The sequence below is a fragment of the Acipenser ruthenus genome, chromosome 26 (genome assembly GCF_902713425.1).
Source record: "Acipenser ruthenus chromosome 26, fAciRut3.2 maternal haplotype, whole genome shotgun sequence".
NCBI classification, from domain to species: domain Eukaryota; kingdom Metazoa; phylum Chordata; class Actinopteri; order Acipenseriformes; family Acipenseridae; genus Acipenser; species Acipenser ruthenus.
Window position 1 is genome coordinate 23,616,150 of NC_081214.1, and position 19,241 is coordinate 23,635,390.

Genomic DNA, 19,241 nt, shown 5'->3' on the forward strand with positions numbered 1-19,241 from the left:
GCATCCTTGGCTGTCGATTTTGCAGCATTTAATTAATATATATTTTATGCCCTGGACAGAGGGAGGTGTACTCCCAGCGGACTCACAGTGTGGGTCAGGGTTAATGATTTTATAAAGCCAGGAGTCTGGGAACAGCTCTTTTATGAGGAGCGCACTTGTTTTTTTTTTTAAAGCAGTTTGGAATAACCTCCAGCAAAGCCAGTGGAAATAAAGAGCCAGCTTTCACATCGCCTGTTAACAGAGACATACACATGTGCATTATTATTGTATTAGAATTTTCAGAAGGCAAACAAACTGCATGAAATACACACCAGTCCCTGTGTTTTATTTATTTTTTTGTTGGTTTTGTTTTTTGTGTGCAAACAAGACATCCCCACTTAATAGAAAGGGAAAAAAAAACGGTAAATAAATCAAAAGAAAAAATACTAATAAAAAAGGGAGTTTGGGGATATTCATCAATTTATTTAAGAAAAGTGTTAACAAAGTAAATCAAAACCGGACTGGTACCTGTGTGCACCTGGAGCCTGTGGACCGGACACCATGTGACTGCCATTAGGACATCAGTATGGGCTGGCCCCTGAGCTTTGTATCATTTGAAATGTTTCTGCTTGGTGTTCATCCCTGCCATGCTCTGCTGCGGTACACCCAGCATTAACCAGTCCAGGAGATTCCAAAGAGCTTCCGATCAGGAGCCAGCGTGAGCCAAACAGAACATGACACTGAATAACATCATAGAAAGCGTTGCCACGGGCAGCTTGCACTGTAGTCCTGCAGTTCTTTCACTGTGCATGTACTGTGTGCACACCTCCTGAAGGGGCGTGTGCGTGCGTGCAAACGCTGAAACGCAATAGATCAATCACAGAGGCTGTGTAGAGTCTCAATATAGTGCTTCAGACTTTACTCCTCTAAAAAACAAAATCCAACTCGAAGGTCTTATCCCTCCTCGGTGGGCACACCACACAAATAGTTGTTTTGGTCGGCACAGGCGGAAGGGAGGAATAAGTCTATTGCACCAGTTCTGAAACTGGAATCGACTCCAGTGGCAGGAAGGAGCAGTCCATTTATTCCTCTGGGTAGTTTCTTGCATTGTGAAATGACGTGTGCCTTTGCATTTTGCTTTAAGACAGTGGGGGTTCCATTATTAAGCTGTGCCCTGTGGCTCTGCAGCAGCTCCTGTTTCAATTGCGGATTGCAGTCAGGGCACAAACACCTTGCATGAAGCTCCTTGCATGTGAAAATCAATACCTAAATGAAACACTGTACTGACAATAACACCTTGCATTTCCACATCGCTGCCCTGGAATCTCCTGACACACGCCTGAGGCATCATGTGATCGAGTTGAATGTGTTTTTAAGAACTTTACCACTTTATAAAAACCGTGCAGTAAAGGAGAAGACATCAGCACTAAAACAGCCTTTCATATCTTGTGCGTTGTCCATGACAGTGTTTGCAGTCTCCCCCTACACTGTGTTTTCCGGTAGATGTTTTCAATTTCACAAGATTCATTGACGTCAAGGCTTGATTGTGAATAGTTCATATTAGCCAGGGAATGATGAGAGCCACACAGGCATTGACTGGTCTGTCTGTCAGGTGGAAACAGGGTCCAGCGCTCAATATCCCTTTTGAGAGCGTGTGACCCCCCCACCCCCATGTGCTGTATTACAACATTTGAGCAACAGAGAAATGAAAATGAGTGAGGGGGGGCCTATCCAAGTTTGCACCTTCATAGCAGCTGGTTGATCTCAAAAGTGTGGTCTTAAAGGATAGCAGCGCCTCAGCATCAACACCATGGCTTGATATCCCAATGAAGCGTCTCCTGCTGTCTGTCCTGAGACTAGCATTCCACCCAGGGCATTACACAGCCTTCTCTCTCGTCCCCTTGTTTGATTGTAATGTGTGTGCACATTGTTTGAAATTGTTCTAGGTCTTGTCCAGGTAAACAAGGTGCCCTCGAGGTGACGATGATTCACCACCGCCCCTGCATCCTCCCCTAAATATACAAGTAATGCATGCACTGAAACACACAGCGCCACTGAGCTGACCTCTAGTGACTGATGGGAAAATATCCACATCGATTGATTACTTAGGTAAATGAAACCCAATTCAGATGAAAACAGGATTTGTTCTAATCTGGGAAACACTTACTGTTCCATGGAGACTGCGTTGCATTAGGAAGTGGAAAGGGTGTGTGTGTGTGTGTGTGTGTGTGTGTGACAGTGTGTGTGTGAGAGTGTTATTAGTTTGTGTGTGTGTGAGAGAGTTTGTAAGAGTGTTAATAGTGTGTGTGTGTCTCATAGTGTGTGTTAATAGTGGGGTCTGTCTCATTTGGTAAAAACAACAGCTTATTAACAATTCATCTGAAAGAATGGTCTGTTTAATAATGCATGGCGGAGCAGTGTGTGTATCTGGGTGTATTAGAAGCTCCTGGGGAGGAGGGGAGGCTGGGGGGCTGGGGGGCTGGGGGGTGATTGTAATAGGAAGAGAAATGTTTGGGTGGCTGGATACCCTGGACACCATCCCAGGCACTTTGGAACCAGCAAGCCAGCCTTTACTAATATTGGATTTCTTGGTTTTGTCGGTTGTGAGTAATGATTACATATCTATAACAAAGGCATTAGACACTGTACATGTGTTCCACATGAAGATTTATCTGACCAAAGGAAAAAAGGGCAGCGCGTTTTTATTGTAATGAAGACTCGAGAAAAACACTAAATCACTTGTTCTATGAATGAATCATCTGTGACTTTACACACACAGAATCTTTAATTAAGGAAAGTCAAAGGGGGCTCCCGAGTGGCGCTCCGCGTGGAGTGCAGGATGCGCTCTATAGCCTGGAGGTCCCCGGTTCGAGTCCAGGCTATTCCACTGCCGGCCGTGGATGGGAGCTTCCAGGGGGCGGCGCACAATTGGCCGAGCACCGCCTGGAGGAAGCGATGGCCTCTGATGACGGATTGCTCTAGGATTACAGATCCTGTGTAAAATGACTAATTAGTTAACAGTATTCAATAGAGGGAGGCAGAGGCTGCTGATTCCCCTGGTGGATTAGAGGAATTGATAGGACTTTTGAGCGAGTGACTGAGAGAGCGAGTGTTGAGAAAACAGATATGCTAAATCTAATCACCCTTCCAGGAATTGAGCACAAAAGCACTTTATAAAGCAGGGGAAACCAGGAGGGCTGTCAAGCTGTTTTACAGAGCGAGGGAGGGAGCGAGGAAGGGATGGATTCACACAGAGACAGAATCCCAACAGCACGCTGTGTTCCTGCTGCTCTCAGGGATGGATTCACACAGAGACAGAATCCCAACAGCACGCTGTGTTACTGCTGCTCTCAGGGATGGATTCACACAGAGACAGAATCCCAACAGCACACTGTGTTCCTGCTGCTCTCAGGGATGGATTCACACAGAGACAGAATCCCAACAGCACACTGTGTTACTGCTGCTCTCAGGGATGGATTCACACAGAGACAGAATCCCAACAGCACGCTGTGTTCCTGCTGCTCTCAGGGATGGATTCACACAGAGACAGAATCCCAACAGCACGCTGTGTTACTGCTGCTCTCAGGGATGGATTCACACAGAGACAGAATCCCAACAGCACGCTGTGTTACTGCTGCTCTCAGGGATGGATTCACACAGAGACAGAATCCCAACAGCACACTGTGTTCCTGCTGCTCTCAGGGATGGATTCACACAGAGACACCAGCCCCCTGTGCAGTGTGTAACTCCTGGGGTTCTGTGAAGGGCTCCCATTCGCTGACCACCAGCCCCCTGTGCAGTGTGTAACTCCTGGGGTTCTGTGAAGGGCTCCCATCCAGACCCTGACCAGGCCTGACTCTGCGTAGCTTCAGAGATAAGTTTGTAAGGCTGCAAAGAAGTCAGCCAGGCTCCTTGTGATTGTGAGACGGCTGAGAGAGCTGTTGCTTGCTGCAGTTAATTAGGGCGCTTGCATAATGAAACGAGGGCTGGCATTAAGGCAGGCTGGTGCCTCGTCTCAGCCAGCAGCAGTGATGAGAGGCTGACTGCTCCTTGTTAGGAACTGAATAACAAAACGTCAGAGAGGAGCCAATCAATGTGCCGAGTTCGTTAGCAAAGTTGTGAGTTTGTGAAGCAAATTGGTTCATTAATCTGCATCGCTGTGGCCCTGCTAATTAACCTGCTCAGTTAGACTCAAGATGCCGGTCTTTGTGAGTCAAAGGAAGAAAAAAACAAAAGTATAACAATGTCTTTTCATGAAGATCCAGGACAGGGTTCTGGGAGCTGATGATTGGCCTTTTCTTTTCATGATCTAAACGCACAACATCTGAAAAAGAAACCAAGATCTCTGTTCTGCATTCTCAAAGCTTTTTACTCCAAATCAGCAGTTAATAACGCAATTCCAGTTCTAAAAGGAATAAATAACAACAGCGTTTTTAACTTTCTGAAAACATCAAAGAGTAATTTGGATAAGAGAGCTTTCAGGATGTGAGGCTTCAAAGATATAGTCTGTTTGTCACGTTTCTCTCTCTCTCTCTGTCTCTCTTTCGCTCACTCTCTCTCTCTGTTATTCATAAGTTTTAAACCTTTAAAGCCAGACATATTGTTCCTGACAAGGCAGAGCCCGTAATGATAAATATTTGATCATGTTCTTCAGAGTGTGAATACAAAGGCAGGGGAGAAGTTGGGGCGCTCAGCTTCGTTTGCATTCCTGACTTCGTCTCCCCCTCACCGCCACCCTCCTGTGATCCACTCTGCTGACAACAGGACCTGAGGAGGCAGCCAGTGATCTCCCATTGGACCCAGTTTGAGGGGATTGCTTCTCAGCTGGGCCCTGGCAGCCCAGGCTGCACTTGCTGTCCCGTTTGCAATGCAGAGCTCCCTGGAACGCTAACTTTGATAAATGTTCCTGTCTGACACCAATTCCATGACATAATTACTGAGCATGCCTTCAATTAGCTCACGATGCAGGGTCAAGATCCCAACATTATTTCATCGCTGACCCATCTGATCGTTTTATTATTATAGAAGGCAGTAGTGCAAGATTAATAACGAATAAAACATATATATATTTTTTTGAAAGGTAGCTTTTAAGATTACATCAGCCCCTCCATGAAATTTTGAAAGCGTTTTTAAAACTCCTCTTAATTGATTTATCATTACGACTAACACAGCAGACCTGCACTGAAACTATCATAAAAGTCAAGAACCCCCCTAAAAATGGTTTTCAGTATAAGCGCTACGCTCTATCTGGCTGTGTGCGCACTGTCTACATTTGAAACAGTTCATTGGAATTCATCACTTCTCTTTTAGAATGTTATGACGGTAATGGGCGGCCGGGGGGGGGGGTCCGGGTTGAGTTCTCCAGTCTCAGGGGGCTCGGGGGCGGACAGTAATGTGGCTCTCACAGCATTCTGGTCCCCGTCCCCTGATGCACTTCTCTGCAGCCGTTCTTTCCTCCTCGCAAGTCTTCCCTCGCTAATCCCTCAGGTCTGGCACTGCCCACAGAAGCTGACACATTACCAGCTAACTTTACACTCACAGAACAGGCTTACTCTGCATAAGAGACAGCGTCAGAGAAAGAGAGAGAGGCTTGGACTTAGTCAAGTGGACCCTTAGATTAGGGGTTGTTTTATTATTCACAATGAAAACCTGGAATGAAAAACAGGGGCAGTAGTCGATGTCTTGGCTCTGTGTGATTTAGACTATTTTTCACCAAAAATAACCCTGTCAATGTTATTGCTCCCTCTGTCTTTGAAATCTTTCCAGCGATGCGTATCTGATCTGTGTCAGGATCTGCAGTCACATTGAACAGCTTGCAGATAGCCAGCTTCATCTGACAGGAAGGATGTCTTTTTTTTTCTTGCAGTGCGTGCCGACTTTGCCCTGTCGTTTATTCAAAGTGCAGCGGCGGCTCCTCCCTTACCCGGCGGGGCTGGCGCGCTCACCTTCAGGATTAATTATCCAGCGCTGCCCCGGCCTGTTTAAAAGGGTCAGCTCCTCGCTGGCGGGCTCTTAAACAGCGGCTTTGGCTCTCCGTCAGGAACACAGCGACAGAGAGGTGAGGGGAGGCCGTCTACCGCTAGGACTGCGCGCTGATTAAAATAGGGGCTTCCATTGTCCTGGTGAAAGAAATCATTTGAAATATTCCCCTCCAGGCAGGCAGAGTTAAGAGCCCAGGGAAAGCTGTCTTAGGATGTAACCTAGTTAATAATAACACTGCTAATACTTCTGTAATAATACTCTACCACGTTAAACACAGCAGCACCATGTGAGATGCAATGCAGCTAGAACCTCACATTCCAGCTGCACGTTGTGGTGCTGAAGCCTTTGAATAGGATTTAAACCAAATATCTACCAGTGGGTAGTGGAAAGAAATGCAAAATGTTTCACGTGTTTGCAGTTATGCCTAAGAGAGAGAGAGAGGTGGATAGACAGAAGGGTGGATGGATAGATAGAGAGAAATAGATCGACAGATAGATGGATAACTAGATAGAAAGACAGATGGATGGATGGATGAATAGATCGATAGATAGTTTGATAACTAGATAGATGAAGCGTTCAATATAAAGACGTGGGATTGCGGTGTTGGCGGGGGTGTGATTGAAGGCAGCGTGCGAGTGTGAGGGGGGGGGGGGCGGGGGGGGCTGACAGTGCTTTGATCAGCCGGGTAGCAGAGACAGAGGAAGAGGCGACGCTCTGCACAGCAACACATACTGGGGTTTAATAAGGCAAAAATCTAACCAAATGAATTTTATTTTATAACTGAAGGGAGTATTAGTGTGGCTGGAGCGTTTGATGTTTAGAACTGCAATCTGCTGCAGACTGAATTCATTTTTTCCTTTTTTCTCCATTTGTTAAACGTTTTCACTGTCAGCTAGTGACATGTTGAGTGACAGAGTGACATGAGGAATGGGGGCCAGGGCAGGAAATCTTGCCAAATGTTGCTGTAAATTTTCCTTTGATTGCAACTGAGCACACAGTGCCTACCGGTGGATAGATGCTGTAACTGCACTTTTCATCTACCAAGCTGGTCTTTAAGCTGACACACTTTTTAGCACCTCCCCTTCTGACCTATTCCCATTGTAAAAGCACAGCGAAGTGTAATACAGCTCAATGGAAACATGGCAAAGCACAGGTAGGCATTGTAAAGCACAGAGAGGCAAATGGGAAAATCTGCAAAGTATACTGTGCAAATTTCGGGTTGTACCATGCTTCACAAACCGGGTCCACAGATCCATCGAGAGTAACTCCCTCTGTGCTCCTTTGCTTAACTAACATTCTTTAAAAGACAGCGCTGATAGTCGACAGGGGGGCTCTGAAACAGCTGGCTGCGTCCGACCTGCGGGGGTGCCCTGCTGAGCAAGAGAACTATATATAAATATATATATATATATTCTTGATTTGGATGAATTCAGGCAAGGCATGAAAGTGGTGCCTTCTGGATCTCTCCGAGGCAGGGGGTGATTCTGTCAATTACCCAGCCTCTATACTCGGCAGCTCTCCTGTCGCTCCGTGCCAGATGACGAACAGGCAAGCGCTACCCCAGCCAGCACTCCATTAGCAAAGCTCCCTGAAGCACGGGGCCTCCGCTGCTCTTCTATGGAAATGCCTGCTGTTTAATCTGCTTGTGGTTTAAAAGCCAGTTGACACGGCGCTGCAGTACCTGTGCTTGTCAGTAGCTTTTTACTGCTCCAGTCAATCACTGTCAGGCAGTGTGTGATGTGCTGTGGGTGACTCTCTCTCTCTCTCTCTCTCTCTCTCTCTCTCTCGCACCTCTCTGAAACGCAAGACAGTGCTCTTGGCATGGTACTGGTGTAATGAACGCTGTTGTGTGACGCAGTGCCGATCGGTTTCGCACCCCTGTTTGGGAGCTTTCTACCTGGATGACATCACAGTCACATGATACTCTGTCCAACACGTGGTCTGGAAACCCCAGCGTGATTATGAAGGCTAGTTTGACATCTTGTTATTTATAAATCGAAAAAACTTCCCAACCCCTATAAGATGGAAACTACGATAACCTTGAAAATGACTTTGGGGACTGTAAGGACCCCAGGACTCATTCTCTAGTCCCCTTGCAAACAGTACACTGCATCTCAGTATAATGATGTTCAACACAGAAAGCTCTCCAGTAATGAAGCAGACTGTGCCACCGCAGTCAGCTGGCTTTGATTGTGTTTGTGGTAAACGAGGAAGCCAGGGTACGCCAGTAATCAAAAGGTGTGATTGACTCCCGTGTAGAAGTATCAAATCTCATTACAAATAACGAACCCAGTAGTGTAAGGGAGACGTGCAGATCTCTCTCTCTCTCTCTTTCTCTCTCTCTCTCTCTCTCTCTCTCGCTTTCTTTTGTTCTGAAACTTCAAAAACACCCCATCTTGTTATGTTGATTTTTTTTTTACACACTTTCTTAGGGTTTATTTTTAAAGCAGTTGCAAGAGTCTTCTTCCGCTAGTCTATTTTGTCAGTGAACTATAAAAGCTATCAGCTGCAGACAGGAGGAGAGGGAGAGAGAGAGACAGGGGGGTAGATAGAGAGAGAGAGAGTGAGAAAGAGAGAGAGAGAGAGAGAGAGAGAGAGAGATGGGGGAGAGCGGGAGAGTGCTGCTTCCTCAGTGTGGGCTCCCTGCAGAGTTTGCCTGCGAGGATTGCAATGGCACTTGTGAAAGCAGATGCAAGTCTTTGCCCTGTCTAATCTCCCTGCCATTCCATGAACATTAACTTGACATTTAGAAATATAGTTTCTGAAAGCCATTATCTCACTGCTGCTGCACTTTTCAATCTTTTATTTTTTTTTGTAGCTCTCTCTCCTTTTTGCTTATCTTACGACAACATCTAACAATTTACAAGACCAAGAATAAATGCATTTCGAAATTCTGCGAGGCGTATCGAAACGAGAACAAAACGCGATCAATAAATACAAGACTCGAAGTTCTTCTGCTTGAATAAACTCCTTTTTAAAATCCCAACTCCAGTTGGAGAGCCTGGAGCTCCCAGCTACAGCAGCACCTGCTCCTGAACAAACAGGAGCTTCTAGAAGTGATTCTCGCTAATCCAATAATACCACCGTGCCTTACCTGTTATACATGTCACCTTATGAACGTTTCCCATAGCAAAGCATTGCAAAGTGCAATAAAGTCTAGTGAAAACATGCTAAAGAACAGGGTGTGTGAAACCAGCCCAGTACAGTACGTGGTACAAAGTCAAAGAAGGTTTAATATGCAAAGTTAAAGAAAGTTTTCAGTTTGATACAAACAACTCAATGCATTCTACATAGAGTCCAATGATCCATGCAGCTCCCAGCACTATCACATTACAGCCTTGTCAGTTGAGGTATGTTACACGCAGTTACATGCATTCCTCATGTCACTCAATGCAAAGTGGAACAGATCCTCAGTAACCACTAGCTATCGTCTTGCACAGCTCTGATAGAATTAAACAGCGTGAGAGCTGAGGAGAGGGAGAACTGTGTAGCAGCTATTCAGTGCGCTCAGGTAAAATAAAAGCACGTGTATCTGAAGCACCAGCCTTTTCCGCAGGGCTAGTGAACTGATGCGTCGTGCTGAAACAGCAGTCTGCTGTGGGGCGCTGCGGCTCGAAGCGCTGTGATTGTGTGTCGCCGGGGAGGGGTCTGAGATAGAATACACAGCCCTGTACATACAGCTCGGGTAATTGAAAGGGATACGCAGCAGATTTGATCTGTCAAGCCCGGATTTATGCTCATCCGTACCTGGCTTCCATGTCATTAAGAAAAAGATTGCTATTGATCCCAGGAGAGAGAGACAGAGCCCCACTCCATCGCTCGCTGTGGAGACTGCTTGCTGCCTGTCTCTTCCTATCTCTCTCTCTCTCTATCTCTCTCTCCCTCTGTCTATCTTTTTATATCTCCCTCTCCTTTTGTCCACCTCCCCCTTTTTCTCTCCCTTTCCCCCTCTCCTCCCTCTCCCCCTCCTCTCTCTCCATGTCTCCATCTCCCTCACCTCCTCTCCCTCTCCCACTTTCTCTCCTCTCCCTCTCCCCTCCTCTCTCTCCTTGTCTCCCTCTCCTCTCCCTCTCCCCCTCCTCTCTCTCCATGTCTCCCTCTCCCTCGCCTCCTCTCCCTCTCCCACTTTCTCTCCTCTCCCTCTCCCCTCCTCTCTCTCCTTGTCTCCCTCTCCTCTCCCTCTCCCCCTCCTCTCTCTCCTTGTCTCCCTCTCCTCTCCCTCTCCCCCTTCTCTCTCTCCTCTCCCTCTCCCCTCCTCTCTCTCCTTGTCTCCTCTCCTCTCCCTCTTGCCCTCCTCTCTCCCTCTCCCCTCCTCTCTCTCCCTCTCCTCCTCCTCTCTCTCCTTGTCTCCCTCTCCTCTCCCTCCCTCTCCCCCTCCTCTCTCTCCTTGTCTCCCTCTCCCCCTCCTCTTTCTCCTCTCCCTTTCCCCTCCTCTCTCTCCTTGTCTCCCTCTCCCCTCCTCTCTCTCCTAGTCTCCCTCTCCTCTCCCTCTCCCCCTCCTCTCTCTCCTCTCCCTCTCCCCTCCTCTCTCTCCTTGTCTCCTCTCCTCTCCCTCTCCCCTCCTCTCTCTCCATGTCTCCCTCTCCTCCTCTCTCTCTTTCTCCCTCTCTCTGGTGGGATGTAAATCTCTAGTAGAAGCAGCTGTGAAGGGTATGGCAGGGTCTTGAAATCTACTTGGCTCCCCGTGAAAATGCCTGCTACCTCCAACACGGAGCGCTGCGCACACACACAGACACACACGCACACACACACACACACGCACAGACACACACACACACACACACACAGATGCACAGACACACATGCACACGCACACACTCACAGACACACACATATACACAAACACGCAGGCAGGCAGGCATTAGTTACAAAAACACTATTTAAAGTGTTTGTTTAGGTGAAATTGTTGTTATTTTTGATCTTAAAACCAAGAGCTGAATCATATTGCATAAATAACTTCAAACACTCCATCTGCCTGCAACGAGTAAAAGAACCCAAGGAGACAGCGTGATGAATAATCAGACGAAGTGTTTGTAATCATGCAGCCATCCTCCCAGTCTGGGAACTATATTCTACTCCATCCCTAAACTCTAACCACTAGGTCACACTGCCTCCCTCCCAGTCCCACAGCTCTAACCACTAGGACACCATTGCCTCCCTCCCAGTCCCACTGCTCTAACCACTAGGACACCATTGCCTCCCTCCCAGTCCCACAGCTCTAACCACTAGGTCACACTGCCTCCCTCCCAGTCCCACAGCTCTAACCACTAGGTCACACTGCCTCCCTCCCAGTCCCACAGCTCTAACCACTAGGACACCATTGCCTCCCTCCCAGTCCCACAGCTCTAACCACTAGGACACCATTGCCTCCCTCCCAGTCCCACAGCTCTAACCACTAGGTCACACTGCCTCCCTCCCAGTCCCACAGCTCTAACCACTAGGTCACACTGCCTCCCTCCCAGTCCCACAGCTCTAACCACTAGGACACCATTGCCTCCCTCCCAGTCCCACAGCTCTAACCACTAGGACACTATTGCCTCCCTCCCAGTCCCACAGCTCTAACCACTAGGTCACACTGCCTCCCTCCCAGTCCCACAGGTTGTATTGACTCCGCCATGGAGAAACAAAATAGCCGTATAAAATTTCAAGCATTGCTATTTTTTTTTTATCCCTGTCTCATTTCTCCTGCAAAGTGATAATTCTGATTTACTGGCAGCAGTAATTACAGATCCAGTCTGTTACTGGAACACCTGGAGCCGTGCCACCCGCCTCTTATCCAGGGACCCGTCCCCCTGCAGGACACAAATACCCTTCATCCAGGAAGCCGACGGAGGGATGGGATTCAACAACCGACAAGGACAAGAGCCATTTATCGCTCACCTCGACACTCCCTCCCTCCCAACGCCTAGCCTCTACACTGCGTTTCCTCCAGTCCCTTGGTTTTACCTGTTGGAGCCTAGTGTTTAGGGCTGTACTGGGAGGCAGTGTAACCTAGTGGACAGTACTGAGAGACTGGGAGGGTGGACCCAACCCTCCTCTTCAACTTCACTGACATCCGATCCTGTCTCCATGCGATCTTCGCTTAACCCTGTCTCTCCGAGCGTCTGGGAATTGGCCATGCACAGACCTACAGTGCAGTACATGCTCACATACAGCAGACGAGGTGCTTCAGGTCCTGCGTCAGACAGGAACAGTCTGGCTTGTAAAGCACATGACAGATCTGCCAGCAGCAGCAGGTGCCTCCCAGGTTGAATCAGGCAGGTCGTAACGGGGTCACGTTCTCTCCTCCACGGAGATCTGTCTTTCCGATGGAGTAATTAAAGGTGAAGCACACTTCTCCTGCCCAGTCACCGCTAGAGAAACCGGAGCGTGCCATCAGAGATCACGTATTGACCACAGAGCAGCACTGAAATCCATCTCTCGCCAGGAAGGGCAGGATGTGAAACTGAACGCCAGTATCCCGCTATTCCTCTGTTCTGAGCAGAATGGTACAGTACCCATTTCCACCAGCAATGGCACTTCTACAATCATTGAATCTCGTCGGAAACTTTTTTCTAGGGACCCCAATGGGTTTGAGTGGGCATTTGATATTTAGTCTGTGTTAACACAGTTCTCCATACCCACCTACTGGATGCTACTAATAATTGACTCCCAGCGCTGTGGCGTTACCACAGTACAGCTCGCTGCCCTGTCCTGTATGCTATCTTTAAAACAAAGCTCATGGACTGTGCGTGCTGTAGATTATGTGAGGCACCACTGGGGCCTGCAGTAGCCTGTAATGGCTCTGTGTCTTGATTGTATCAGTTCAGTGTTCAGACATCAGGATGGAAACTGAAGCAGAGACAATAAATACATACTCTATCTCTCACACACACACACACATGCAAAACCCTTGACACCCCCTCCCCTCACACCCTTGCTGATTTGGTATTCAATGCGTTCTGCATGCTATTAATCAAAGAGGAAGTGTAACGCTAGCACAGCAGGAACGCAGGCTGGAAATCAAATCAGAGACCCGGCAAGCTTCTCCAAAAGAGGTTTGAAGGGTAATGCTAATGTTAGGTTTTGCATATGCTTCAGGAGGACCAGTTATTTAGCTTGTAGTGCAGTAAAAGAGGACAGCGTCTTCAGCATATTGAAAAATAAAAAAAAACTAAAACTAAAGAAAAGGTTTGAGCTGAGCGGAGAGTGGCGGCAGTGCTTTGCTGATTGAACTGTTTAAAACTGAGTCCCCCCCCAAATAACCCTGAAGAGTGGGCTTTGCAAACTCAGCAACCACAGTTTTTTTGAATTGCTGTTTTTAAATTGCAGTGTTCAAGTGGCCTGAGCGAGAAAGCTTCTCGTCTGCTGGATTTCACTGAAGCTCCTCTTGCGATGCTGCAGGTGGCAGAGGCGCCACGTTAGTCCACTTGTGGGGTTGGGAACCCAGTCCAAACTCAGTTTAACAGAATCGCTGGTGAAACTTTGTTTTATAATACTGGAGTCTAATTGGCTGCACTCCGTTGGTCAGTCTAGTTGTGCTCCATTGGGTCCCTGTGATCTCTGTGATGTCCATGAAGTATACTGCACCTCACTAAGCCTGCTTACCCATGTGAGGTCTGATCAGATCACTCTACAAGAATAGGGATACTGGGGCAGTGCAGGCTTTTTAACTGGAACCGCAATGCATTCTGGGAAGTGTAGTCCTGCTGTGAATGGTAACCCTTTAAAAGAAGTATTGGACACAGACCTGCCTACTTTCGCCTCTATAAACATGCAGTAGGAGTCTTATTTCCATCCCTGGCGATCATAGGCCCTGTTTTTCACTGTGCTGTAATGACAGGTCAGTGCTTATTTATATTATTGAGATCATAAAGGATGCTATTGTAAGACAGAGTTTCCCATGTCACTGGTGGCCTGGTCTACCCTGACATTAAAGTAAAAAATACTGGACTCCAGGCTTGCCTTGATTTACACATTTTATAACTGAGCAGTTTTTAAAACATCTGAGACAGTGTTCACCTTGTGCAGCCAGATCAGAGTGTAGCACAAACGTTTCATATTAAAAGACATGCAGCATCAAAATGCATTTGAGATAAGGAGAAAGGAAGGGTCTATACTTGACTCCATGCACGATAATCTCCCTCTCTGTGTTTGACATTTTCCTTTTCCTATTACGTTTACTTTCACGCCCCTCGAGAGTTTCAGCACAACCTGAAGAGGGGAAGTGACGAATCTCTGCACAATCCTGAGCTGTATTCTGGAGCAAACAGACTGAAGTGTTCTCCAGTCGTTGCATTATTAAAATGTGTCTTTGCACCTGATCCGAAATAAATGTGAGTGCGTGTGTGGGCGCGTGCGTGCGTGCGTGTGTTTGTGTGTGTGTGTGCGCGTGTGTGTGCGTGTGTGTGTGTGTGTGCGTGTGTGGACTGAAGGGGCAGTTCAGGGTTCAAAAGCTCCACATGTAACCTGCTCTTGACTTGCAGTATTAAGAGCTTTCTAATAGTGTGGCGGCTGCTTAGCAGAAAATAAACCGCACCCCTGGGGAAGTTGAAAGCTGGCATACCAGCATTTCAGTGAAAGTCATTTTTAGTCTTTTAAAACGAATCTGAACTTTAATCTAAGAAGTGCATTCTGCTTGCTTGCTTTACTTAAAATTGTACATTGTTTAATGAAAAAAATGATAAAATTCTGCACTGTGTTCAGAGCTGTCAAAGACCTAAAGAAGCGCTTTATACAGAGATGAATGAGTGCACCATAAACTTATAGCACTGTATAATATAACAGTCTTCATCTTTCTGCAGGATTTCCTTCCTGTCTCACTGGAGAGTACAGGAGAACTCCATGATCATTAACCTGCCCTGTCCCTTTGACGGCGCCCCCTGCTGTAACCGTGTCTCTCCCTGTTGTTTCTCCAGAGGCGTTTGACGTGGTGGTCCGGCACGCACGCAACTACACGGCGCTGCTGTTCCGGGGGCAGTGGGCGGGGCTGGCGGGTGAGGCGTGGGGCCCGGTGACACAACTCTTCAAGGACGTGTCCCTCTACATCCTGGGCTTGGACACCAGCGTGGACGACATGGTCAACTCCTTCTTCGACAGCCTCTTTCCCGCGGTGTATCGACGCCTGCTCAGCGGGCCCGCGGGGGGCTCCGGGGACCAGCCCTCGGAGGAGTGCCTGAGGGCCGCGCGGAGGGACACGGGGGCCTTCGGACCCCTGCCCAAGCTCATCATGACCCGCATGTCCCGCTCCCTGCTGGCGGCCCGCGTCTTCCTGCAGGCGCTGAACCTGGGCATCGAGGTGGTCAACACGACAGACCACCTGCGCTTCGGCAAGGACTGCGGCCGCACCCTGCTGCGGCTCTGGTACTGCCCGCACTGCCAGGGCCTGCTGGAGGCCAGGCCCTGCCTGGGGTTCTGCCAGGCTGTGATGCAGGGCTGCCTGCTGCAGCTGTCCGAGGTGCAGCCCTACTGGCAGGGCTACATCGAGGGGCTGGCGGGGCTGGCGGGAGGCATGCAGGGGGTGTACGACCTGGAGAATGTGCTGCTCAAACTCCACACGCTCGTCAGGGACGCCGTGCTGCACGCACACAGGAACCGGCTGCGCCTGGCCGCTCTGGTGAGTCCCTTCCTACATCACTGCAGGGGTGCTTGTATCGGGTCTCTATAGAGGGTGGTGCGGGGTGTCCTGAACTGAGGGGTGTCCTGGAAAAACCTGATTAACCCACAATTTCATTTATTTTAGAGAACCTGCCCTTACATCCTATTACCAACACAATTTCCCGGAAACTACGTTTTTCCACCACATAAACAAAAAATAAAAAAAAAGTTTTTTGATTGACTCTAAATTGCCCTCTGTGTGAGTGTGTGAGTGAGTGTGTGTGTGTGTGGTGCCCTGCGATGGACTGGCGTCCCGTCCAGGGCGTAGTCTCGCCTTGTGCCCTGTGTATGCCGGGTTAGGCTCCGGCTCACCGCGACCCTGTAAAGGAGTAAGCGGTTAATGATAATGGATAGATGGATGGATGGTTTTTGATGGTAAAATGTATCAAATCAGGTAAATTCTGAAATTGCAGGGTAGCACATTTTTCTGGGAGACCCCCTCTTACACTATTCCCCAGGGTGTTACTGGCTGCTCTGTGTGCATTGTTCTCCTCATTGAATTCTGACTTCAGACTCCAGGTATTAGTTTCTGGTTCCAGGTATTAGTTTGTGCAGCTGTGAGAGCCTGGGATATCCCATCACAGTGAACTCTGTAACAGGGTCATCGCAGTTCCAAATCCTAGCCATGTTCCTACATGCAGTATAACGTGATTAAAAAGGCACCAGAACACAGCGACTGTTTTTAATTTTTTTTTTTTTCATGCTCACAGCTTTCTGTCACAAGGCAGCGTTGCAGCCCAGTTTTGGATCAGCCTGCTGGCTTAAAAACACACTTTGAAAAATTATTTTTGTTTTAATTTTTTTTTTGAAAGTGTGAACTTTTGACATCAAATCCCTTTTCTCCCAAGATTACATAAAATCTTAACCAGCGTGCTGCTACAGTACTTAACATCTCAATTATTCACATCCTCTGTTTCATTACTTCAGCAGCTTTGCTTTGGAGCAGCATTGGCTTCACTTCAGCATGTAAATGTGAATGACTGAGGAGTGTCATGACCGGGAATAACATCCGACAGGGAGATGCAGCTTTTATATAGCAATGTTTAGCGGTCATTTTGTGACCCCTCCAGCTCAGTTCAGCACAGCACACAATCTCGGACACCCGGGAGAGTAACAGGTCCTTATGCCTCTGTATCTCTCTCTCCTTCTCTTTCCCTCTGCCCCCTGCCTCCGTACTGGGAAGCTGCATGATTTATGAAGCTCTATTTTTAACAGCTATCGTGCAGAATGGAGGGGAAGACTTGAAGACGCGCACACATGGGAGGGAGTCCGGGAGACAGAACCAGGAGACGTTATGGCTGAACTCTGTATGTCTGTGTGTTCAGTTCTAGCATCCCAATCTCTTCTGTATCCACACTCCGAGCACTGTAGACTGTCAGTCAGCCAGCTTCTGTACCCAAACACTTGGGGGTAAGAGTTTGAGATGCGGTAGGAGGTTCTGTATGTCTGCATTCTGCGGAACAGGCATGACTCCTGAAACTCAAAGCAAACCAACAGAAAAAGTTACAGTTCTTTGTGGTTTAAAAATATATTTATCTTTTTTATTTTGTTGGCTATTGAAGGCCCTGGGGTACCCAGTTCTGTGTCTTGGTTCATCCGTAACTCCAATGATACATGTGTATTGCAACAAGCAACCACAAGGGAGAGAGTGAGAGACATTGTCTGCAGATGAAATCAATTTGTCAGGAATTATTACAATTTCTCCTTTCTCTGCGCACTGCAGTCGGCCAGTTGGCTAATGAGATTTTAAATCTCCCCGGGGGCCCGTAGAGGCGGGTTTACAGCCTCCCTCCCCCGCACAGGAACCCGCAGAGCTCCTTGTCAGCGTTGCCTTGGGGGCACCACAGCTCTGCGCACCATCTAAGAGAGGAACTTAATTACATCCTCTTGTCCTCGGGGTGAGAGGTCAGCTGTCTCCCTCAGCCACAGCGAGCCTCGCTGATACACAATTAGATTTGAAATTAGAGTCAGTCAGTACTAGTTGGAGGGCAGAAATCTCCCATTTCCCATGCTTTCCCTCAAGAGCTGGACTTTGAACCTGTTTCTACAGAACTTTCCTTACTTTCATTTCCTTAGCTTCAATACCGGTTCCACTGTACTCTCGCTGCTCTCGTTGTACCGGGCTCCAGTGGTTCTTATTTCACTTTGTGTTTTAACCTTGTCAGATCAAATCTCTGCTCCTTGTTCCACTCATTTTCCCTGGCTCAAGGACACGTGCAGCTGCACGCTTGTCTCTGCTTCCGATTGATAACATACTGGGCCTTTACAAAGTATCTAATGCTCGTGTTTGAGGAGTCTCCTCACCAGTCCGAATCCTCAGACCCTTCTAAGATACAAGAATGTCTTTACAGGCAGGGCTGAGAGTAGCGCAGAGAAAGGCCTGGTCGGAAGTCTTCAGTCTCGATTTCAAAGTGTGAACAAACAGTCCGGCCTGCATTAATCCAGCTGGTACCTGGCGAGCAGAGCCTCACAGGTGACCAGGAACACGAGGGAAGATCAGGTGGGATCTGCTGGGAAAACACAGCCAGGTAGTGGGAAGAGATTGGACTTGCCCTTGCCCAGACCTTGTTGACAAGCATTACTGAATTGATGATCAGGTGCCCGAGGACACTCTGGGCTTCATAAAGTAATAGGGACAGGACCGAGGACACTCGGGGCTTCATAAAGTAATAGGGACAGGACCGAGGACACTCAGGGATTCATAAAGTAATAGGGACAGGACCGAGGACACTCAGGGCTTCATAAATTATCAACGGAACTTCCATACCCTCTGCGTTCCAAAGAACACTGATGACAGCGAGCCTCTCGTCTTGGGCTCCCAGTTTTTTTTATCTTTGCTTTGAAGCTCGCAATGGTGATCTGGTCTCTCTCTCTCTCTCTCTCTCTCTCTCTCTCTCTCTCTCTCTCTCTCTCGAAGACAATGCATCAGTGATAATTACAGTGACTGGGCTTTCCTCTCGGGATTCTAGAATGAACGTATTAAAGTTTGTTGCCTTGGCGATTTATCTTCCGTATCCTTCTGAAAAGTGCAACAATGCAAACTTTTATTCCTGTCATAATACCACTAATAGCCTGAATAACAGCAATACATGGAGTCTGATGGACTGTTTTAGCCATAGTGTCTTTAAGAAGCAGTGTCTGTGTGGGATTATGGACTGGGATGGAGGCAGTGTGGCCTAGAGGTTAGAGTTTATGGATTGGGATGGAGGCAGTGTGGCCTAGTGGTTAGAGTTTATGGACTGGGATGGAGACATTGTGGCCTAGCGGTTACAGTTTATGGACTGGGATGGAGACATTGTGGCTTAGTGGTTAGTTTATGGACTGGGATGGAGACATTGTGGCTTAGTGGTTAGTTTATGGACTGGGATGGAGGCTTGTGTGGCTTAGTGGTTAGTTTATGGACTGGGAGGGAGGCAGCATGGCCTAGCGGTTAGAGTTTATGGACTGGGATGGAGGCATTGTGGCTTAGTGGTTAGTTTATGGACTGGGATGGAGACATTGTGGCTTAGTGGTTAGTTTATGGACTGGGATGGAGGCTTGTGTGGCTTAGTGGTTAGTTTATGGACTGGGAGGGAGGCAGTATGGCCTAGCAGTTAGAGTTTATGGACTGGGATGGAGGCATTGTGGCTTAGTGGTTAGTTTAT

General features: G+C 47.9%; 1 protein-coding gene across 2 annotated transcripts in view; it reads left to right on the top strand.

Annotated features, from left to right (window-relative positions):
• Nucleotides 1-19,241, top strand: part of LOC117430540 (glypican-3-like) — a 58,826-nt gene that overhangs the window by 11,313 nt on the left and 28,272 nt on the right. For both annotated transcript variants that reach the window (XM_034902824.2, XM_034902822.2), the window contains one exon: nt 14,859-15,556. In XM_034902824.2, the coding sequence (XP_034758715.2) occupies nt 14,859-15,556 (698 nt within the window). The remainder of the gene's footprint in view (nt 1-14,858; nt 15,557-19,241) is intronic.